The sequence below is a fragment of the Ovis aries genome, chromosome 19 (genome assembly GCF_016772045.2).
Source record: "Ovis aries strain OAR_USU_Benz2616 breed Rambouillet chromosome 19, ARS-UI_Ramb_v3.0, whole genome shotgun sequence".
Classification (NCBI taxonomy): domain Eukaryota; kingdom Metazoa; phylum Chordata; class Mammalia; order Artiodactyla; family Bovidae; genus Ovis; species Ovis aries.
Window position 1 is genome coordinate 52,492,003 of NC_056072.1, and position 23,145 is coordinate 52,515,147.

At 45.7% G+C, this 23,145-nt stretch overlaps 2 protein-coding genes and 1 long non-coding RNA gene across 8 annotated transcripts in view; 1 reads left to right on the plus strand and 2 right to left on the minus strand.

Annotated features, from left to right (window-relative positions):
* The window catches only part of SETD2 (SET domain containing 2, histone lysine methyltransferase), a 76,397-nt gene extending 59,597 nt beyond the window's left edge, over positions 1-16,800 (plus strand). For all 4 annotated transcript variants that reach the window (XM_042236343.2, XM_042236341.2, XM_015102456.4 and 1 more), the window contains 8 exons: positions 885-1,068; positions 2,751-3,420; positions 4,742-4,876; positions 5,924-6,063; positions 8,881-8,992; positions 13,820-13,900; positions 15,532-15,633; positions 15,979-16,800. In XM_042236343.2, coding sequence (XP_042092277.1) covers positions 885-1,068; positions 2,751-3,420; positions 4,742-4,876; positions 5,924-6,063; positions 8,881-8,992; positions 13,820-13,900; positions 15,532-15,633; positions 15,979-16,140 — 1,586 coding nt within the window. In that variant the 3' untranslated portion in view covers positions 16,141-16,800. The remainder of the gene's footprint in view (positions 1-884; positions 1,069-2,750; positions 3,421-4,741; positions 4,877-5,923; positions 6,064-8,880; positions 8,993-13,819; positions 13,901-15,531; positions 15,634-15,978) is intronic.
* Positions 7,259-13,824, minus strand: LOC132658217 (uncharacterized). The gene is made up of 3 exons (XR_009597521.1): positions 9,734-13,824; positions 8,099-8,213; positions 7,259-7,412 (listed from the first exon to the last, which is right to left on the minus strand). It is a non-coding gene; the product is annotated as an uncharacterized LOC132658217 (long non-coding RNA).
* A 2,440-nt stretch (positions 16,801-19,240) lies between the features above and the next one.
* LOC101114909 (death domain-containing membrane protein NRADD-like) lies at positions 19,241-22,905 on the minus strand. Of its 3 annotated transcripts, XM_012100151.4 has the most exons (6): positions 21,953-22,905; positions 21,644-21,732; positions 21,376-21,531; positions 20,234-20,417; positions 19,976-20,118; positions 19,241-19,880 (listed from the first exon to the last, which is right to left on the minus strand). In XM_012100151.4, the coding sequence occupies exons 3-6, from the start codon at positions 21,416-21,418 to the stop codon at positions 19,561-19,563; spliced, it is 690 nt and encodes a 229-aa protein (XP_011955541.1). In that variant the 5' UTR covers positions 21,419-21,531; positions 21,644-21,732; positions 21,953-22,905; the 3' UTR covers positions 19,241-19,560. The 3 variants fall into 3 exon arrangements, with proteins under 3 accessions (XP_011955541.1, XP_004018551.1, XP_060258907.1); XM_004018502.4 differs by lacking the exon at positions 21,644-21,732 and having other exon boundaries at positions 22,758-22,905; XM_060402924.1 differs by having other exon boundaries at positions 21,644-22,905.
* Between the last annotated feature and the right edge of the window lie 240 nt (positions 22,906-23,145).

Here is a 23,145-nt window from a genome sequence, read left to right on the forward strand (position 1 = left end):
ATTCAGAAGAATTGTGAGATACTTTGGGAAATATGTAGTCTAGCTTTTTCCTCATTTTAAAATATGAGGAAATCAGCTTCTATATATAAGATAATTTCTTTGCTTCACATATTCAAAGGTACAGAGTCAAAATATATACTACTGGTATGATTCCTTTTCTTATTTTACACATATATAGTGAAGAAATAGCCACATTTTAAGGAAATTAACACAAGGGAAAGGAACCGAGATTTGAAGAAGGAAGTAGTCATTGGGCAGATCAAAGTGAAAGCAGATAATGCTTCTGAGTAGTACTTTAGGGCAGCTTTTGAGGCAGTGGCAGTGGAATTGGGTGAGAGCCATTTCAGAGACTCAGTGAAGAAGTTAGCTTCCATCTTTGAGTAGCAAGCTGGCATTTGTTTTTTTGAAATGTAGCTCTTTGGCTTTAATAACTTCCTTAGTTACTACCATTTTTTTTTTTTTTTTAATAAGAGACTTTTATTTTGAGGTGGTCATGCTTCAGCCTGCCAAGCTGTTCTTCTACAAATTGTAAATATGCAGCATTATAAGGGCAGTGAAAGGCTTTTGCATTTTAAATTGAAAAGCCTTATTAAAGGTATCGGGAACATCTTGCATGTATGTGTTTCACAGAACTTGTTAGAAATGATGAAAGCTTGAACTGAGACTTTGGTGGAGAAAGGTAGAAAAGGGCATTCATGGAAGAGTCTTTTAGGGAGTAAAGCACACAAGCATACAAGACCTTGTGTTTCGTCCAACTTTAGGACTGGGTATGTGAAGGAGAGTCCATTGATCCATTTGTTGGATAGAAATTTTATCATACAGTTACACTCTATCATGTGAAGAAAAGTCTTCAAGTAAATTTTTTTTAAACCCTTTTTCCTTAGTAACCGAACGAGGAAGGGATGCTGTAGGCTTCAGAGATCAAACAGTTGCCCCAAAGACTCCTAACAGGTCGAGAGAGAGAGACCCAGACAAACAAACTCAAATTAAAGAGAAAAGGAAACGAAGGGGCTCCCTCTCACCACCTTCTTCTGCCTATGAGCGGGGAACCAAAAGGCCAGATGACAGGTAAGTGGCCTCTGTGCGTTATTCTCTGTCTCGAGCAAGTCATTTTTTGAGAGCCCAAGCAACACACTTCTGATTTGGGGCAACATGGGCTTTTGTAATAAAAGTATTCATAAATATTGAGATAGTCTCTTTGACAATAATATTGTAAAGACTAATAGGTTTTTGTTGCTCGGATGGCTTTGACTTCATAACATTTAAGTGCTATTTGAGGAGCCAAAGATTTGTTCTTTAAAGGGGTGTATCGGTTGATGGGAGATAACCTTTCAAAGATAATAGTAATTTTTCCAAACAAAACTCAGAACTTTTGTTTTCTAATAACTCTTGTGCCATACTTGTTCAAAATGTTTGATCCCTGTGGCAGAGGCTGTCTTTGTCATGCTGGTAGAAAAACAGGCCACATGATAACCTCCTGGGAACTAGAAAACACTTGTTCACAAGAAGTTCTTTTTAAATTAAATATACTTAAAAAAAATTGAGATGCAGTAGTTATGTAATGCAGTTGTTAGGATTTTTTTATTATGTGTTGTTCATTAAATTTTGTCTTTTTAAGCTCTAGGGGTTCTTTTTCTATATTCTAAATATTCTGCAAGTATATTTCCCTAGTTTACGACTTATGTTTTGATTTTTTTGTATATTTAAATATTCAGGATGTATTAATTATGATGTTATTGAATATATCGTAGTATTGTATGTTTCTTTTATAGTCAATGTTTACAATATTTTAAGAAATTCTTCCCTACTTTTAAGGTGATTCTGTGTGTGTGTACTTTTTTAAAAAATGAGATTTAAGTCCTTAATCCATTGGGAATTAATTTTTGTATATATTTTACTGTAGGGGCCTGGTCTCATTTTTTTCTAAGTGAATACCCAGTTGCCCCATTATCATTTACTTCTGAAAGCTCCTCTTTTTCCCACTGATCTGCAGTACCGCCTCTCTCCCAACAGGTGTTCACATACGGGAGGATCTGTGACTAGGCTCCTATGACTTAAGTCTTGATAGCAAGTAGGACAGATCCTTACTTGATCTTCTGGGATGTCCCTGTCTTTTTCTCACATTTATTCTTCCTTAGACTCTGCTTTGAGTATTTGCATATTCTCTGTCTAGTTAGGTATTCTTTAATATTTTTGTAAAGTTTTTCATTAATGTTTTTGTTTATAGTTTTCTTTAGGAAAACTTTAAAAATACACATCTTTTGGTGTATTTATTTCTGAGAAACATACCTTTTGTTACATATTCAGTCTGGTTTTACTGTTCAGATATGCAGTTGACCATTGCATATGTTGATCGTATGTTTGTTAAGCATATAAAATTCTTACTAATTTAAAGAGTGTAAAATTTTTTTTGCCCATTATGCCCCGAGCTCCCCTTTTTTGTCCTTGTCAACAGTCTATATCATACGAATTTGTTTTGGTTTCCCTTTCTAATTCTTACGCGTTGTTCACGTTACTGTGCTAGTAATACCTTCAGTGCAGATCACAGAATGAAAGCATTTTTTATCTTGTAAATTGATTCCTACTCATATTTATCATGGAGTATTTTTTTTATGATTTTCAGCCAGTGCCAGATTGGAGTTGGTGTGGTTACTGGTTTAGCACTGAGTGACATAACATTTGCTAGTGCTTTGGTTATGTCTCTGATTTAGGGAAAAACTTTTTGTGGTGCTTTATTGTTTTCTTTCTAGATATGATACACCTACTTCTAAAAAGAAAGTACGAATTAAAGATCGCAATAAACTTTCTACAGAGGAGCGTCGGAAGTTGTTTGAGCAAGAGGTCGCTCAGCGGGAGGCTCAGAAACAGCAGCAGCAGATGCAGAACCTGGGAATGACGTCTCCACTGCCCTATGACTCTCTTGGCTACAATGCCCCTCATCACCCCTTTGCCGGCTACCCACCAGGTTATCCCATGCAGGCCTATGTGGATCCCAGCAATCCAAATGCTGGAAAGGTGCTCCTCCCCACACCCAGCATGGACCCTGTGTGTTCTCCTGCTGCTTATGATCACTCTCAGCCCTTGGTGGGACATTCTACAGAACCCCTCGCTGCCCCTCCACCTGTGCCAGTGGTGCCACATGTGGCAGCCCCTGTGGAAGTTTCCAGTTCACAGTATGTGGCCCAAAGTGACGCTGTGGTACACCAAGACTCCAGTGTCACTGTCTTGCCAGTGCCAGCCCCAGGCCCAGTCCAAGGACAGAATTACAGTGTCTGGGATTCAAACCAACAATCCGTGAGCGTACAGCAGCAGTACTCTCCTGCACAGTCTCAAGCAACCATATATTACCAAGGACAGGCTTGTCCAACTGTCTATGGTGTGACGTCACCCTATTCACAGACAACTCCACCAATTGTGCAGGTAACTAATTTTGGAAACCCTCTTTTCTCTAAATCTGATGAAGGTGGATGTCCTGTCTTTGAGCACTTTTAGGCTGCTAATTTTGAATATACTAATTATCTGTTTTGTCACAAGTTATTTAACAGCTTAAGATAAAAATAAGTAATTATCTCATAGTTTCTGTGGGTCAGGAATTCAGAAGCACTTTTGCTGGATGGTTCTGGCTCAGTCTTTGATAGAATTACAGTTAAGCCGTTAAGCAGGGCCGTAGTGATCTGAAGGCTCGACGGGGGATGGAACGTTTACTTTCAAGCTCACTCACATGTTGTTAGCTGGTCTTGGTTCCTTTCTCCACTCTAAATAGGACTGCTGATAGTATTCCAGCTGGTTTCCCCCAGAGGGATTGAGGAGGGAGGGAGGGAAGGTGACTATTTTTGTGGTTTTTAATCAAGTTTAAAAAAAATTTTTGTAAAACCAATACATTTTAAGCTTTTCTTAAAAAGAAGACTGTTTTAAGGCATCATCTTCATCACATTGCTGTGTCCCTCCCATCATTCCTCATCACCCCTTAAAGGTGAATTGTTGTGATGGCAGAGACTCCCTGAGATGTTTCCTGTATACATTACATAGTATTGAAGTAAAAGAAGTAATTTTTACTTCTGTTAGTTTTTTGTGTGTGTGTGATGAAGCTGTACCAAAATTTTGCTCAGAAGACTATGACAAAGTATCCTGCTTTTTTTCCCCCCCTTTTTAAAGTGTCCTGCTTTGATTCTGAAAACCTAAACTGTATTAACTGCCTTCATTTTTTATGATCTCTTACCATGTTTATATATTTTAAGTATTTTGAATTTGGAAGGTTTTTTTTGATGTTTTTTTGCTTAACATGATTCTTAACCATTTTTCCAAATTATTCTGTATTTTTATGTATATGTGTTTTGATGGCTATATAATACATTTGCTTGTAAGGTGATTGTTTATCCGTTTTTCCTGGAGTAGTTGTTTAAATTGAAAGTTCTTTTTCATAATTATAAATACCACTGCACTGGATCTTCTTATGCTTAGTTTTGTATGTGTGTGATTTTCCTTTCATGTTTGGCTTAGAATTAATGTTACAGTGCTAAATACAGCTGGTAAGAGAATAGGCATTATTGGTTTTTGGCTGTTAATTTTCTTAGCTTTTTACAAAAGATTGTTTTACAAATTTGTAGAATATTCACATTGAAAGTTTAAAAAAGTTAATCAATGTTTCTTCCAGTCAAGATATATGTCAACTTGAAGTCAGATACTGCTTTATTAGAGCTAGAAATGTATGAATTGTGAATTTCTTCATTTTATCTTTTAGAGTTATGCCCAGCCAAGTCTTCAGTACATCCAGGGACAACAGATTTTCACAGCTCACCCACAAGGAGTGGTGGTACAGCCAACTGCAGCCGTGACTACAATAGTTGCACCAGGGCAGCCCCAGCCCTTACAGCCAGTAAGAAATATTTTAGTTGATAAAACTGTCATTGGCTACCTGTTGGCTTAGGGCCCCATTCTTATGACCTCATTTAAGTTTAATTACCTTATTTAAGGGCCCTGTCTCCAGATACAGTCACATTGGGGGCTGGGGCTTCATATGAATTAGAGAGGCAGAATTCAGTTTATAATAGTGAAGTTTTGGGGCTTCCGGGTGGCCCAGCGGTAAAGAAATCCTCCTGCAGTGCAGAAGACGCAGGAGACACCACAGGTTCGATCCCTGGGTTGGGAAGATCCCCTGGAGGAGGGCATGGCAACCCACTCTAGTATTCTTGCCTTGGAGAATACTATGGACAGAGGAGCCTGAAGTTTTTATATTTTTTCATAATGTAGCATTAAATTTTTAAAAGCTATTTGTTTAGGAAAAAAAATTTAAACTGGGGGAAAAAAAAACACCAACCTCGTCACCCATTTCTATATTTTTTAAATGTAAATATAAGATTTCAAACAGAAAATAAATAATGGATAAATGTTAGCGTTCTATCACATTTGTTTATGTCCTAAGTCCATTCAGCTAATCAGTACCCTGGAGTTAGTTATATGCCATTTAGCATTGGGTTTTTTTTTAAGATCAAAAAATACTGTTCTAGATAATGAGCTGCTGAATATTTTTAAATATGCTGCACTGGGTAGTGAACTTGGAGCGTGCTCTAAATTTTCTGATAGATTACTAAAAGCTCTTCATGTAAACCATCTCTGATCATTTCCCAGATTGTACCCTCTTTTTTTTTTTTATAAGAAGTATGTGTAATGTTTTTATTGAAACATACTGCCAAGGTGACTACTTTTGTCCTTTTCAGCCAAATTAAAAGAAATGTCACTGGGACTTCCCTGGCAGTCCAGCAGTAACGGCTCCATGTTTCCACTGCAGCGGGTGTGGGTTTGATCCCTGGTTGGGGAACTAAGATCCTACAAGCCATGTGGTGTAGCTGAAAAGTGAGAGAAAAAAAAAGAAGAAATGTCACTGATCAACTGATCAGGACCTTGTATGTGTCTTTCTTTTTAGCCTGAAATGGTTGTGGCAAATAATCTCCTGGATTTACCACCCCCATCTCCTCCCAAACCAAAAACCATTGTCTTACCTCCCAACTGGAAGACAGCCCGAGACCCGGAAGGCAAGATTTACTACTACCACGTGGTCACCAGGTAAGAAGAGCTGCTGGATCCCCACATCACCTTTCAGGTGGCCAAAGAAGCTGCCTCCACGAGAGAGTTTCATGTTGATAGACTTGTTGCTAGCTGTTAATTGTGCTTGAGGGCTGCTGGCTTTCCAGAAACACATCATAAATGTTATAACATATGTTAGACTTCTGTCCTTTTTAGTTAATATTCTGGTGTTTTTAATCTGCAAGACTCTTTTGAAGAAAATTAAGGAATCTTTTTTAAAAATGGTAATAACTTCATCTAGCATAGTAGATTTCTCAGGTCATGGGCAGACCTTTTCTGTAAAAAGCCTGAGAATAAGTACTTTAGGCTTCACATGCCTAACAGTCTTTGGCACAACTGTTCAATTCTTCTGTTGTTGCATAAGCAGCCAGACAGTACATAAATGAATGGGCATGTCTTTGTTCTGAGTAAACTTAATTTGATTCGTGAGTCTTAGTTTGACCCACGCTGTATATAAAAAACCTGATTGATCTTATTCTTAGAATTTAAAAATATATTTTAGGCAGATAGCTTTATGTGAATATATGTGTTCTGTATACATTGGTATATAATGTAAGTTGTTGGGGTGCATGTTTTATCATCTGCTTTATTTACCAGTCTATTTATAGAACTTCCCTTATCAGTTAATATAAAACTACATCATTTTTAATACTTGCTTATTTGTTGCAGGGGTCAGTAGACTATGCCCATCCCATGGGCTACTTGTTTTGGCAAATAAAGTTATTTGGAACACACCCATTTATTTAGGAATTGTTTACAGCTGCTTCGTCCTCCAGTCACAGTAGACTAGTTGTGAAAGAGATCATTTGGTCCACAAGGTCACAGATCCGTTATAGAAGTTCCCCTCACCCCTGCTCTTCTGTATGACTATACCAAATTTTATTTAACCCATTCCGATGGATGGATTTTCACTATTTTATATATAGCTCTAAACCTAGACATTCTTACAGACACTAATAATAATTTTACTACCGTCTTCAGGCAGATTCTTAGAGGCAAAATATTTGGTCAAAAGTGATACACATTTTAAATTAACATGTATTTACAGCTTATCATTTAAAGAAAAAAAATCATACCAATTTTGACTCCCACAAAATGTATATACAAAGGTACCTTTTTCTTTATGTAGGTTCTTTAACTCATGTAAGATAGTAGATAAGAAATCTTACTTTCATTTTCAGTTCTTTTATTTTTGAGATGGAAAGTCTTCATTAGATTATTGACCATTTTTATCTCTTGTGAATTGCTTGTTTGGGGCATCTGCCATTTTCTGTTAGCATCGTTAGATCTCTTAATCCAAGAATATTGCAAGTTCTTGTTGGTAACGTCTTGTGACAGAAGGAAATGAAAAATTTCATACAGTCAAATATTTTCCCTTTCTACTTAGGTCTTCATTACTCCTGTAAAAATGTCTTTATAAAACAAGCCCTTGTTATACTGCTGACTGAAAGAGTTGTGACTTTAAAAATCAGTGTCTGCAAATTTTACCAGAACTTTGTTTTTTTTTTTTTCAATACCAAAGCAAACTTTATCACTTTTTTCCAGGAAAAAAAAAAAATTTGTATTTCTTATTTATGTCTGCACTTTTCTAGTTTTTCTTCAGCTAGCACCTAAGAGTATAATACCTCCCTCTCTGTTTAATTCCCATAATAAAACCCACAACTGCATGTGGTTCTTTGATTACAATAGAAATCTTGAGCCCTTTTTAAAAAATTAATTCTGTCAGTTAAAGATACTTTCATAATCACCTACAGAACTGACTGACATCAAATGCTTTTAACGTTGCTGACTAAAAATTGCTGTGGTAGAAAAGAGCAGGACTGTAATGACAGGATGGACCTGTCAGGTATGTTGCTAGCTTCTTGGAGGCTTTTGACATTTTAAGTGATTCCCCTTAACAGCATTTCTTGTGACAACTGACTTCTGACTCCTGGATATGAGTTTCCTTACTTCTACTTGTTACTTCACAGATCTAGGTTTTTTAACAAAAACAAAGCCACTTTTGCCTGCTTACCTTCAAAACAACCGTGAACATGCAATGAGGTAATTTCCTGGCAATCCAGTAGTTAGGATTCTGGGCCAGGATCCCAGGGTTCAATCCCTGGTTGGGGAACTAAGATCTCTGCAAGCTTTGTAGTGCAGCCAAAAGAAAAAAGAAAAAACATGCAAAGAGTTAACATGGTTGAACTTTTTCTTTTTTTTTTTTGTAGTCAGTTGAGACTATTTTTAGCAGAGGGCACAAGTTTTTAACCTGTTCACATCTTTTCCATTTTGTCAATCATCAAACCAGAGGAGCAAAACTATTATTAATAATACAAACAAGAAGACTCCTAAAGCAGGAAAGAGTTTTCTCACGTGATCAAGGATTGTGAGGAGGGTGTTGTGATTTATTTTATTTTGCTCCAAGTACATGCTAGGTATGGTTATGATTGATCTCTTCACCTGCAAAGGAGTGGCATAGGCAGGCGCCTGCTGCATGTACTTTCCTTAGCCTTTGCTGAATCCTTATGTAGGACATTACGAGCCAGATAAGAGCCAGACAGAATATTTGGTTTTACTGTTGTCTTTGATACCTAGTAAACATTGCCGCAACGTTGGCTATAGAAATACAGTGGCCTAAAGAACATGTCTCTGGGATAGAGTTCTTGCTGTTGGGAAGAATGTCGCTCTCATGGAGCTGACTTACTCTGTGTTTGATTGCGTGTTATGTTTTTACGATCGTATGAGCAGAGATGCCTATGCCAGGGTCCTCTGTTTTCTGGCCATGACAGCATGGCTGCTCTTACCTTCTTCTAGGCAGACTCAGTGGGATCCTCCTACTTGGGAAAGCCCAGGAGATGATGCCAGCCTTGAGCATGAAGCTGAGATGGACTTGGGGACCCCGACATATGATGAAAATCCCATGAAGGTGAGTGTGGCTTACTTGTTTCCTGGGAGTCTTTGTCTTGTCATTTTTTAGTACCATTAGCCATGTACAAGTACCATTAGCCATTGCTCCAAGTACATGCTAGGTACGGTTATGATTGATCTCTTCACCTGCAAAGGGGTGGCATAGGCAGGCGCCTACTGCATGTACTTTCCTTAGCCTTGGAAATTCTGTTTTCCTTATTGTTCTGGAGAATTAGGCGTATGAAACATGCTTGGAGGTGGAAGGGGATCCACAGTACAGAAGTAGGTATGGTAGAAAAAAAAATAAAAACCCTTAATTTCTTTTTATTGCTCCCCTTTCGTCATATTCCCTCTCTGGAGATAAATACTGTTAGCTTTTTAATGCAAGTGTTCTCAACTAGGAGCAGTTTTGCTCCTCAGGAGACTTTTGATAATACTTAGGACAGTTGTGCTTGTTAAAGCTGAGGGGATGCTCCTAGCTTCCAGCCGAATTAGGATTAGAGGTCATGTAAATCAGTGTGACTCTCAGGAATTGAATTAACAACGTTTATCCTTTTTCAGTTGGAACAGGACTCATTGTCTCCAAGGAGGTGGTGTCTTGAATGAAATCAAAGATAATATATCTGTGTTCTAAGATTTGAATAGTATTTAATTTGAAAATAAGAGGCACTTAACTAGTTAGGTCAGTGGAGAAACATGGGAGAGAAAAGTAGGGAAGGAATTGGAGTAAGAGAGAATTAAAGTGGAAACAAATCCATACCTCATTTTATATTTTATTCACTTTGAGGGATATGTTTTTCTTTGTTCAGTGTTATAGTTAGCATTCCTTTAGTCTGAAGAATTTCCTTTAATATTTCGAGTATTTCAGGTCTAGTGGTGATGAGTTCTCTTGTTTCTGTTTGTCTGAAAAGGTCCTTATCATAACTCTTTATCTTCTTGGTAGATTTTATTTTTCAGAGTAGTTTTAGGTTCCTGTCAGCGTTGAACTGAGTACAGAGTTTCCATACGTCTCCTGTCACTACACACGCACAGCGTCCTCCACTGTAACAGCCTGCCGGGGTGTGGTGCGCTCATTGCAGTCTGAATCTGCGTTGGTACATCGTTATCACTCAGTCTGTGGTTTGCCTCGGGGTTCTTGGTGCTTCTGTGGGTTGGACAAGCGTGTCGAAGCATGTGTCCCCTGTTAGAGTGCACCGCCTGGTCTCGCTGTGTTGAAAGTCCTCTGTGCTCCCCTCTGCATCGGGTCGTCGCTCCCCATCCCCCATCCCCCATCCCCATCCACGACAACCTCTGAGCTTTTTACTATTCTCTAGTTTTGCCTTTTATAGGATGTCATATATTTGGACTCTGTAGCCTTTTCAGATTCACTTCATTCATTTAGCAGTATACATTTAAGGTTCTCCTATACTTTTTCATGGCTTGTTAGCCTATTTCTTTTTTGCATTAACTAATATCCCATTATATTAGATGTGCCTCATTTTATTTGTCCATTCACCAGTTGATGGACATCTGGGTTGTTTCTACTCTTTGACTGTTATGAATAATGGTATATGAACAGTGGGGTACAAGTCTTTGGACATACATTTTCATTTCTCTTGGGTGGATACCTAGGAGTGGAATTGCTGGGTCAGTTAGACAATGTTAATATGTGCGTCTGACTTCTTAAGTACCTGTCCACCTGTTTCCTCGAGTTGCTGCGTCTCTGTGCGTGTCCGCCAGTAGTGAGTGACGTTTCCGTGGGAGAGTTCTCGTAGAGGAAAGTGTGTGTGCTCAGTCGTGTCCCACTCTGCGGCCCCGTGGGCTACAGCCCACCAGGCTCCTCTGTCCGTGGGATTTCCTAGGCAAGCATACTGGAGTGGGTTGCCATTTCCTTCTCCAAGGGGATCTTCCTGACCCAGGGATCAAATCTGCATCTCCTGCACAAGTCAGAGGCTTTGGATTTCTTCCAGGACCATAGTCTCTATCATGGGGACCTAGTCTGACTATGATAACCAGGGACTTATTTGGATCATCTTCCTCACTGGTGTCCTACTGTATTCACCCAGCTAGCATCTCAGACAGAAGGATGCCTGTGGGGTATGTGTTTCTTCCTTCTGTTCTTGTTTTCCCCCCCATCTTTAGGGTCTTCATTTTGATTTTAAAGCCCTTGGAAGTGAAGACCATAATATTGTAAATTTTCATTAATTCATAGGCATTTTGTGAGGTATTACACATAGAAGGAAAAATAAATCTGAGTGCTAGTCTTCAAGAAGTTCAGTCTAAGAAAATAGCCACATCTATAAACCTGAAATACAATGGGATAATCGCTGTAGTTTAAGAATGTACAGAATGCTATGGGAATACAGTGATTAATGGTCTAAGAAAATGCACCAGTGATATGTCATAGAAAACATGAGTTGACCTATAGCTAAGCTGAGCAAGAAAGAGGATTCTGGGCAAATAAAGTAGTTTTTGTAAAGTATAAAGTCAATACAAGACAGAGCATATATATAGAGAGAGAACAATAAAAATAATTTGATTATGGTGAGAGTTTGGGTACATATGGGGTAGTGAGCCAGACAAAAATACGGAAAAGTATGTCAGATTTTAATGATCTAAGATCTTGGTGTCCTCCCAGTGTGATTATTGTACGATTAAAAGCCATGGATGCTTTTAAAGCAGTGAGTCCGGCAGTCAAGTGTGTCCCCAAGTGAAGCAGGCCCGTTTGAAAAAATGAGGTTGGTAGCAGTGGAACCCAGATTGAGGAGTATTGTAATAGTTTAGGCAAAGTGAGGAACTCAGAATGCAGATGTTGAAGATTCATGCAGAGGCATCTGAGAGGCATCACTTGGGGCTAAGGACACAAGTGGATATGAAAAAGGCCAGGAACAGCCCCTGTTTGTTGAAAGTGCTGTGGAAACAATTTGTTCCTGTTTCCCCACTTCCTGCCCTCCCCCCACCCCACGCCTCTTTTTGGTATGTAGTGCGTGGTCTAGAACCAAACTGAAGTTATTTTGCTCTTTTTGTTATCAAAGGTGGCAGGAACTTCAAAACAATATACTGAGTTTTTTTATTATTTTCAAGGATGTTTCTTTCTTAACCTTTGAATTGGCGTGTACAGGTTCATGCGTTGCAGAATTTAGTTTGAATCACATGCAGTGTTTCTGATAGCTCAGCTTCTTCTGGACCAGGCTCCTGGACAGAGCTCAGGTGATTGTGCTCAGTAACTGGTTTTAAACAGCCTCAGCAAGTCAGAGATTCAGTTAGAAATGCGCTGGAATTACTTTGCTTTCTGAACACATACCCCATTCGGAGGGAAGCAGGACCTGCCTGTTGACACAGTGCCCTCACTAAGAGCCTGGCCTCCTCTACAGGACCCAGGGCCTTGAGGTAGTTGTCATACCTTGAGGGGTTTTCTGTACATAACTGCTGTTGCTACTCATTTCGGAGATCCACAAGAGAATAGTTTAGGGTGTGATGAAATTATCTTGGCTTACACAGGGTGTAGTTGATCCCTTGCTACCTGAGGTCTTATTGTGGAGCACACCCATACTCTCTACTGCTAGGAAAAAAATAACCACAAAATTTCAAAGCAAAACATTTGAAAATTTGCGTTTTGTTTCCTGAAACCAGAGGTTGAATCTGTGTGTTCTTTCTACCCTGCCCTCCCTTTCCTGGTCCCACAGCCACAGGAAGTAGAAAAGGGGAAAATATGCAAAGCGTTTATAACAAGTCAGAGAAAGCTGATTTACAGAAGCCAGGGGGTTCGCCACCTTTCTCTGGAGCCAGTCCAGAGCAGAGGGAGTTGAACTGTCCCTTCATCACCAGCACCTTCATACTGTTGATGGAAAAAGAGGAATCAGAACTGGTGATAGGCTGGGACTAGAAAAAACTGCTGTAAGCAGCCAGCAAAAACCTGAAGTACCTGTAATGCCAACTGCAGCTCCTACATCCACCTGAGGCGAGTTGTATTTGAGGGGGGATGCTCATAATCTTTCCCATGGACAAGTACACTTCTAGGAAGGGGCTTGATGGCTGGCGGTGATCTGAAATGTGGCAAGATGGCCTTGCCTGGCAGATGCTCTGAATGCCAGGGCTGCCAGCCCCTTCCCTCTCTGCAGTGCCTGATTGGGGTGGGGCGGGGGGAGGGCAGGCACTGGCAGCTTCCCTGCTCACACTGCTGGAGGGAAGCATTCCTAAGTGTGTGATCATTTCAGCATCTTAAGACTGAGGATCTTCTGTCTTTGAATCTAGTCATCTGGTCAGTGACTTGGATGACTCTCATCTCCTCCCCTTCCCACCCCCAGTACCTTGATACCTCTTCAGTCTTTCCATTCCTGGACTGAGGCTGCCAACCTTGAAGGAGCCTCTTCTGCATACTGAGACTGTCTCCTACAGTCTAGGAGACTAGGATGCAGAGCATGGTATTTGGACCACGATCGGGTGGGAAGCACATTCTACCTTTGTCCCAGAGTCCTGGAATGTCAAGAGATGGGAGAGGTAGAGTCGGTGACCCTGGGGCTAACTTCACAACGTGGGGCGCTGCATCTCACAATGGGGACCTGAGCGGTCCAAGTCACACAGCACATTCCTTTGCAGAGGTAACCGGAAACAAATGTTTACCAGCTATACCCAAGATCGACTTTCTCTTAGGATAGAGAATTAGAATTTGCTTTATAGAAATGAGGCTGGAGCCAGATGGCTGGATTTAGACATGAAGTGAGAGTGATAACAATAGCTCGGCTGACTCCAGGTTGTGTCCCATTAGGATCCTATAAATAATACCAAGAGTTGGGTATCCCATCTGGGGGCATCACTGACCTGACCTCTCATCCTTGCACCGTGGTGTTTTCTTTACCATTTCTAGACCTCAAAAAAGCCTAAGACAGCAGAAGCAGACACCTCCAGTGAGCTGGCTAAGAAGAGCAAAGAAGTATTCAGAAAAGAGGTAAGGTTGGCTGGGATGTGGGCACTAAGCTTGGAAAACTTACACTTGAGCCCCATTCCTTCTCGTCCAAAGTGGGCACAGCTGTTTGCAGTACTAGGTGGCCCTGCCTTTGGGTGTCCCCTTGCTTCTGTGGCTGGACTCTGCAGTTGTTGTTTGGTGACACATGGGTATGGTCCTTCGCAGCTGGATAATAAGCACTTTCTTGTCCATTGTATCATTTTACCCCCACAACAGCACTCAAGGTAGAAGCACTGAATTGTCATTCCTCTTCTTGAGGAGGAGCTCTTCAGGTTCAGAGGATACAGGCTCTAGACAGAAGACTTGAACTTGGGCCTTCTGGCTCAGAGTCATTTGGTGGCTGCCTAATCCTCCAGTGATGGAGAGAAAGCAGCTCCTCTGTATGCTGTTAGATGTGTATGTTCTCAGAACACTAACCTTCCTGCCTCGGGGCATCCAGATTCTAAACTCCAGTCTTCATTCATTGAAGGGGTTCATAGTCCATTGGAGGAAGCACACCTGCAAAGAAGTGATGGGGCTCGGAGGCCACTACTCAGGGTGTGAGGAAGGGCTCTTGAGTCAGGGGTCGGGATTGACCGCATATGCACTGCAGGCAGAAGGCGGCATCCCTTTGCTGGACTCTGGGGGGCTGTGGCTCAGGGTGTGGCAGGGGTTGGGGAAGATGAGGCTAAACAGTATTGTGCTGCTTCATACTGAATTACAGGGAACCACTGAAGGAGTTTAAGCTGGGAATAATGAAATCCCCTGTTGTACTCAGGGAAACAGATTGAAGGCAGAGTACGGAAGCAGAAGACCACAGAAAAAACTTGTGATCAAAAGCCTTCCTCAAGGATAAACCTTAGTGTTTCACTGTCACTATGTAAAATGATCAGCATTTCAGCTCAGCCAGCTAGCAGCTGTTTATTCAGTGCCAGCCTGGTGATACAGCCTTGTCATTTGAGTGTCTGAAAGCTCACTTTCAGGAATGGGTAGACCCTGGTCATGGTGCTCCCTTTGTCCTCTGGAGTCAAATTTGTGTCTTAGTGCCCCAGATACTTCCAGAGGTCCTGCACCTAGATCATTCTTGAGAGCTACGGGCTAGGACAGACACTACAGAGACAGCTCAGGAGGATGTGGGAAGTACCCTAGATGGTCTCCCACAGGTTGCTCTAACATGCGACCATCCGTCTGCTTTACACTGATGTTGTGTCAATCCCATGAAGTGCAACACTTACAGAATCTAAGCAGTCTTAACAAAATACCTGCATTCCTGGGGTCACTGAGCCTCCTGGTAGCACAGAAAGGCCCTTTCTGCCCTGCCTGCAGGAGCCAGAGAATTTTGCTGCTCTCTTTGAGAAGGACAGGAGACTTCTTAGCTGAAACCTGGGGCTGCCATGAGTTCCAGCGTGGCGTCCTACTCTTCTGTCCCTCCATTGCCCAGTCCATCCAGGGGAGCCCTGTCCCTCTTGGGGCTACCCCGGATCCTTTTCTCTTGTCCCACTGGCATACTAGACGCCTTCTACCCACACCAGCCAGCCCGAGTGAGGGAAAGGGAAGGACGGGCTGGCTCTGTTTGCTGCCTTTCTACATTTCTTCGGGACAACGTTCTTGCCTTCTCTTCCCCCTGCCTGCAGATGTCGCAGTTCATCGTCCAGTGCCTGAACCCTTACCGGAAACCTGACTGCAAAGTGGGAAGAATTACCACAACCGAAGACTTCAAACACCTAGCTCGCAAGGTATTCTCCCCTGCTTGTGGTCTGACAACGTTCTCGGCACATTAGACCTCCTAAAAAGGTCCCTTTCATCATAAAAGGGGAGGTTTTCCTTGCCACATGCCCAGGCTGGAGACCCAGGAACATAAGGGGAAGATTAGGGAAGGGAAGTGACCCTCTTGGAGGGTAGTGGTTCTCTAACAGCTGAGCTGAATTCTGATGACCTCAGCACCAGCCTGCCCCAACCTCCCTGGTCTAATTCACCTCCCAGTCTCACTGAGAAGGGTCCTGGGGCAGAAGACTGCCTTCCCCCCTGAATCATTTCCACTCTGATTGGTGGCCTGTGGTCTCTTTCTGTGTCCTGGACAGCTGACTCATGGCGTTATGAATAAGGAGCTGAAGTACTGTAAGAACCCCGAGGACCTGGAGTGCAATGAGAATGTGAAACACAAAACCAAGGAGTACATTAAGAAGTACATGCAGAAGTTTGGGGCTGTTTACAAACCCAAAGAGGACACTGAATTAGAGTGACCTACGGGGCCAGGGTGGGAGGCCGGGCAAGCTGGTCGGAGAGACTGCGGGGAGAAGGCATCCTGTGGGCCCTCTCCCCACCCCACCGTCAGGGCTGTGTGCTACGGGTGACACGACACCCTGGGGACTTCAAACCTGCGGATTTCAACTGAAAGCCACAATACTGAGCTCCATCTACAACACATGGTCCCTGGTTGTGAGCTGTTGGTAGAGGCCATCAGAGGCGAGGGGTTAGGCCCTTGAGACCTTCCCTTCTGAGACCTGGTCAGCCTGACCCCACTCCAACCTGGGTCTCCTCCTTGGCGGTGCTGTCAGCGCACAGGCTCATGCGCATCCCCACCCACAACCCTGACCCTGACCATCTGTATTATATTTTAATGTATATGTGAATATATTGAAAATAATTTGTTTTTCCTGGGTTTTGTTTTTTGTTTCGCTTTTAAGCCTCTGTGTGCTAGGATCACAGAAGACTTTGTAAGGATGGCCTAAGTTCTCCTGCAAGGTTTGATTTGTTATCATGTAAATATTCCGAAGCAGGCTGCCTTGTGGTTTCGGCCAGCCTTGTGCTATGTTGATAAGATTGATTTACTGCTTAAAATCACTTTACTTTATCCAATTTTTACTGAACTTTTTATGTAAAAAATAAAATCAATTAAAGAACTTGGCGCGTTTGTCTATAGTGTTGGCACTGAGAGAAAGGAGATGGTGGCCATAGGTGTGTGAAGTCTAAGGTTAATCCTTGAGATTGGAGTTTATCCCAGGCCTTCCCCACAGGTCCTACTGTGACTGAGCTAGCCATCATACCACGTGCATTTCCAAGCCAAGGAAGTAGACCTGCCACCTCTCTGGCGCTGGGCTTCTTTACTTAGGTTAATAGGCCACTCAAGAGAAAGGCACTTGTCTTTCTTTGCCTTTGTACCTTGTGGCTGGTGAGAAGTGACTTCCCAGCCATGCTCATCTGATGTCTGGGTTCCCTGACTCCCCACCATGCCCCCCACCACTGGGCTTGGATCCTAGAAGGAGCTCCCATCAAAGGGGTACATCGCTGAGGTGATAAGAGGACGCAGGGCTCAGCAGAGACACACCCACCCTTGATGGACCAGTTGCCCGGGTGGTGAGAAGGGCCAGGGCGTTCAGGCCAGCCTGGGGCCCAGCCCCTCTTTGCAAGGAGGCTGGTCCCACCTCTTCCTCAGTGGGGTGGTTTTGCTCAATGCAGCAATGCCCTTGGGGAAGAAGCTGGGGCCTGCCAGATCTTGGGGGCATGGAGCAGTTGGAACATTCACTGCCTGCTGGGCACTTAGTGCTCTGGTTGGGCTCCTTTGATCGTCTCAGCCCAGAGGCACACGAATTGGGGAGACTGAGGTTCATAGAGGCTCAGTAACTCTTTATCTTTGTATCAAAGGTTGTGAAAAGGGACAAAAAAACCCCCATCTATTTTAAAGGCGTACCCATTAAATATGCTATTTAACAAGGTAGCCAAAGTATTTCCCGTGGGGCTACAGCCTTACACCGTTAACCCTAACTCAAGCATATTATATCAGATGGAGGAACCCTGATTTAACCCCCTTAACGTTTTAGTGTTATTAAGGAAGCTGTTTCAGCTAACGTGTTTGAGCATATTAAAAAGAAGTGTTTCTCTTTGGGGTAGGTTTCCCATGCTTTCAGCATGTTGCTACAGCAGACAGGCCCTGCCTAGGAAGGAACAATGCCACATCCTGGCATCCATCAGGATCAGCCATACGCACTGCAACCAAGCCCAATTCATGCTTTTACACAAGGCTCCAGGTTTCACATGTTCCCAGGAAATCCAGGCACCCTTTTGTTAAAGGATGGTGACCAGGGAGTTGCCAGGTTTTAGAAAGGACCACTTTGAAGAGGAATTATGTTACTTCATTTCCCCTGGAGTGTTTTGTTGTCTTTGTTTTGTCAAAATCTTTCCCTTCCAGTCACCCTTTGAAACCTTTAGGCTCAAATCCCCTCAGTAGTGATGAGGGTTACTGGCTAATCCAGGGCCAGTTCATTCCTCTCAATGCAGGATTTCACACTCATTGCCAATCTAATCCTCCACAGTCCTTTGGCCAACTCCCTGCTGGTGTGATGTCTCCAGTGCTTTGGCCTGTTTAAAGCTGACCGAACACCAAGCCTTTCTCTCCTGGGTTATTGCCCAAGGGTCATCTCCAGGTGAGGGTGGCTCCAAACCTGCCCTGATCTTAAGGATAAGAGTTACAGGGTTAAGCAGCCCTGGTAAACAGGGACAGCAGCTGCAGCAGTCTCCCAGCACAGCCAGCACCAGTCACGTCTCAGCGAGGGGACGGGATCTAGCCTGGGCACCTGAACAGTGGCTGGATCCAGTCTGCTGAGTTTAGATGGCTGTATTTCTTCGGCACTCTGATCCTGATGGATGCCAGGATGTAGCATTATTCCTTCCTAGGCAGGGCCTGTCTGCTGCAGCAACACACTGAAAGCACAGTGACGGACCTGCTGCTCCTGCGTTCAGGGAGGCCATATGCAAGGGGTGCGGGTGGTCTGGCTGCAGCTACCCTGTCCTCAGGTAGGTGGGATGACCTGCCTGTCCTTGGCTTGTGTGGAAGCATCTTTGGACCTCCCTTTTTTGAGTCTGGAATGTGGGTCCTGAAAGGAAACCACTTCCTTTTTCTCACCTAAAGATGCCCGGAGACCCTTGGTAACAGAGTCCTAGTTTCCCAGGACCAGCCTGCCTCTTACTGCCTGCCCAGGGGTGGGGCAGGCTTCCAGCCTCCCCTTGAGGCTAGTCACAGCCCAGGTGAGGAAAATGGTCTCAAACCTAAGGCCTGAGAGTCCCAGCAGGTGGGAGGCTTCTGAAGGTGCCAGTCTATTGTTCTCCAGCTAAGGAAGCTTAAGTTCAAAAAGGAAAGTGCTTCCTAACACACTTCAGCTGGGGAATGGCAGATGCAGGATGTGAACTCGACTCTGCCCGCAGAACTCACCCATCTTCTGCAGGCGCACACTGCCTGCCATCTCAGGGGTGCCTTTCACCTTAGGGACTCCAGCCTTTTCCTGGGCCTCTGCCACATTAGCTACCCAAGTGTCTCCCAGGCCCACGGAGCTGGACAGAGCCAACAACAGTCCAGAGTTGCCTTTAATATGGGGTACAAAAGTAGAAAAAACAGTTGAGAGTAAGTATAGGGAGGTGGAGTGGGGATCGGGGGGCAAGACTGCTGCTCCCTGTCTGGCTGTCCCCCGCCCACGTCCTGATCCCTGTCCTGGAGGAAGGCAGGGGGAGGGGAGGTGACTGGTACCAGGATCTTGTGTGTCACCCTGAAACATAACAAGCCGAGGTCACCAATGCCAGGAAGCCCATGAAGGGGAAGGTATATGAGGTGGGGGTGGTGTGGAGCACCAAAGCAGGTTCCCTGAGAGGCCAGGCTGCGGAGCCATGACTCACACCACAGAGCAACCCTCAGCCGGGGGACCCAGGGCCCGAACCACGTCTTCACGACCCATGGCAGCAAGGGCGTCTGCTAGTGCTCTTAGGGTGGCGCCACTGCCTTCCTGGACAGCCCAGTCCCTCAGCAGGGCAGAGGCGGGCCCCGGGCTCCGGGCCATGGTCTCTACTGCTTCAGCCTGGTAGCCCAGGCGGCCCGCCAGGCCCCGCCAGCCGTTGGCCAGTTCACCCGACACCTCCAGGAGCCGTTCCACTTCCTCCTGCTGCTGCCGAGGAAGGTGGAGGTAAAGCCGGCAGCCAAGTTCAGGCGGCAGCCCTGGGATGGGAGATGTGAGGGTCACGCGAAGGTTAGACTCTGGTACGACGAGGCTGGGCAGGTCTAAAGGGCGACAGGTAGGGGAAACGGCTCACCTTGGCTGGGGACACAGGGCTCCAGGCCGGCTGGAGAGTCCCGGAAGACACTGCTGTCCCCATGTAGCTGGTCCCTACTGAGGGCCCCCAGCTCTGCGGTCCGAGCTTTGGCCAGCTGCTGCCTTTGTTTGCGTGAGCGCCAGCTGTGGGGAGCAGGGGGAACCTGCCAGCCTGCTCCAGCCTTCACTGAGACGGCGAGCTGGCTGGGAGTCCAGATGGGGAGGGGGGGTACCCCAGGGCAGTGCCCAGACCACCTACCACTTGAAGACCACATAGGCGAGCAGACCAAGGACCACGGTGGCCAGGAGGGCACAGTAGACAGGGATGATGCTGCCTGAGGCCCCTGGAGGCTCAGGGGAGAATGGGGAGGAGGTGCTGGGGGCCAGGGCTCCCCCTGCCGCTGCCCATACCCCTTCCCTGTCCTGCTCCCTCCGGGTCTTGTCTGTGGAGAAAAGGACAGACAGGGTCAGCGGCAAGGAATCAAGGCCAGGGGTCAATTTTGCTGCTAGAAAAGCTGGAAATCATAGCCCCTTACTATGGAGTGACAAAAGCCCATACTATGACATCAAAAGCTGACTGGCTCATTCCCTACCGTCACCTCCCACAGCCTCCCCTTGGCTCGCCACGCTTGGACACCTAGCCCCAGATGTACCTTCTCCAGGCTTTCAGACGTCTGCGCTTGCTGGTTTACCTTTGCTCTCAGACAAACTAGCAGGAATCTCCTGCTCTGGGAGGTCATCCTTGATCTCTCCCAGTCTCTCCCTTTTTTGGCTCCTGGGGCACCTCCTCTGTCTACAGTGGCACGAAACTGTGTCCTGTCATCCCCAGAGAGTCTGGTCTGTGCAAGCACAGTGATTCATGCTAGTCCCTGTGGAAGCCTCTGCGCACAGGAGACCTTGCAAATTTTTACAAAATAAAACTGAACCAGGGGCTTCCTTGGTGACTCAGTGATAAACAATCAGCCTGCCAATGGAGGAGGCATGAGTTTGAGCCCTGATCCAGGAAGACCCCACATGCTGCGGAGCAACTAAGCCCATTGTGCACCATTATTGAGCCTGTGTCTAGAGCCCGTGCTTCACAGCAAGAGAAACCATTGCGATGAGAAGCTCATGCGCTACAACAGAGAGTAGCCCCTGCTCGCCACAACTAGAGAAAAGCTCTCACAGCAACAAAGGCCCAGCATAGCCAAAAATAAATTAAAAACTGAACTGGAAGGCAAGTAAATGCTGCTGCTCACTTCTGCCGGCAAGTCAGCTGTCCTACAAACCAGTGCAGGCAGGGCACAAGCAACAAGACGCTCCAGAGCTGTAACTAGACTTGCATGTGGTCTGCAAGGCCAGGGACCCATGGATACCTCCCATCCTACCCAGTACCCAAAATCTGGATCGAAAAGTACTTACCCACATGGACCATGGCTTCCCTGTGGCTGGAGTTCTGCAGCATGGTTCTACCAGCTAGCAGTGCTCCCAGTGGCTGCACTTCTTGGAGAAGGTTTTTGGAGTGTCGTGAGCAGCGCACAGAAAAAGGAGCTGGGAGACCTCTGAGTCCAGCAGGGGCTGTGTGTAGGAACAAGGGGGAAATCCCTCAAGCTGCAAGTCAGGAGTCCCTTGGGGTAGTCTGCCCCCTCTGCTGGCTCATGTCATCCTGATTCATTCCAGGGCTGCTCACCTCCCCATCTTCCCACTTGCCAATCTGGACCAGTTTCCTCCGGTGTCAAATGGGGTGAAGCTGATACTGCTGGTCCCAGCTGGCCAAAGCTAGAGGAGACCAGAGTGCAGCGGTCTCAAAGACCTTGGCAAACCCTGGGTCTGAGTCCAGAGCCAGCACAGGAAGACCAGGGGGACTCCCGTCCCCCATAAGCCAGAGCCAGGCGGAGACTCACTGGCTGATGGAAGCTCCCCAGAGTTCTCAGAAGAGCACAGTTCCTGGGGTGACTAACTCCCACTCCTGCCTCCAGGGTCAGTGTCCAGCCCTTACCTCCTGGTCAGGGGCAGGATGGGAGGCTTCCTTGGTGGGTTCAGCAAACGAAGAGGGTGTGTGGGCCCAGAGGTACCCGGGCCCTTTCTTATCTAGGAATTTCGAAAGGGCCTGCAGGCTGGATATCTGAAGAACACGCAGTCCCAGGACCCATCTGCCCTTACAGGGCTGATCCTGCTGGGACCTCCCTCCTGAGGCCTGGGGAGGAGAGAACCTGGACTGGGCAGAGAAGGGGAGCTTGCCTGGAAAAGCGATGGAGATGAGACCTAGGCGAAAGTCCTGTAACTTCCCAACAGTCACATCTGGCCCAGCCCCTGCACTCCAAGCTCACTTCCCTCCATAAGGCCAGGGGCGGATGTGGACAGCAAAATGCACACTAGCCAAGTGGGTCTGGCATGGAGCCTGTGGCGACCTTTGCAACGTGAAGGATGTGTATGTACAGTTGTGTCACTTACCACATAAGGAACCCTGCCTGGATCGGAGTTGGCGGGTGAGCCTGTGACTAACGCTAGCTCCCAGAGACAGCCAGGCCTTGTGCCCGACCCACCTCGAGCTGCGAGACTGGAGCCTCTACCAACCCCTCCTCCACACACACCCATCTGGAGGCCCACAAATATGCACACATGCGCACACAGCAACACCCTAAACGCCCACACTACCCTGACTTCCCACAGGCATCCCAACCCAGATGCTGGCACCACAACAGCGCAGGATTTTGGGTCCAGAATGGGGGAGGTAGAGAGAGGCAGCCACGGCTCCCTCCTTCCAGGAAGACCCGACGCTGTGTCCCCAACCCGCTCCTGACCTGTGGTGGCTGACCCTCCGTCAGTCCTAGGATCGGCTCTGCCTGCAGGATGGGGCCTCCCGGCCTTAAGCCAGTAGGGAACACGCAGTGGAGTCCCTGGAGAGGCCAGGTTTTCAGCCGGCGGCGGAGACGAAACCGGGCGGCAGAGGACTGGACGAGGGGGCGGGGCGATGATGGGGGCGGGGCCGCCCACGGTCTGGCCCCGCCCGAACCAGGAACGCGCACATGCGTGGAGGTGAGCCTGAAGCGGGACTGGGCCTCAAGCTGCCAGAAAAACAGGCCCGGGCCCCTAGGGACAGGAGCGGCGTAGCTGGGGGGCTAGGGGCACGGTGCGGTGTGGGTGCTCAGGGGACGCCAGCACAGGGCGGTTGAGACACGCGTACACATG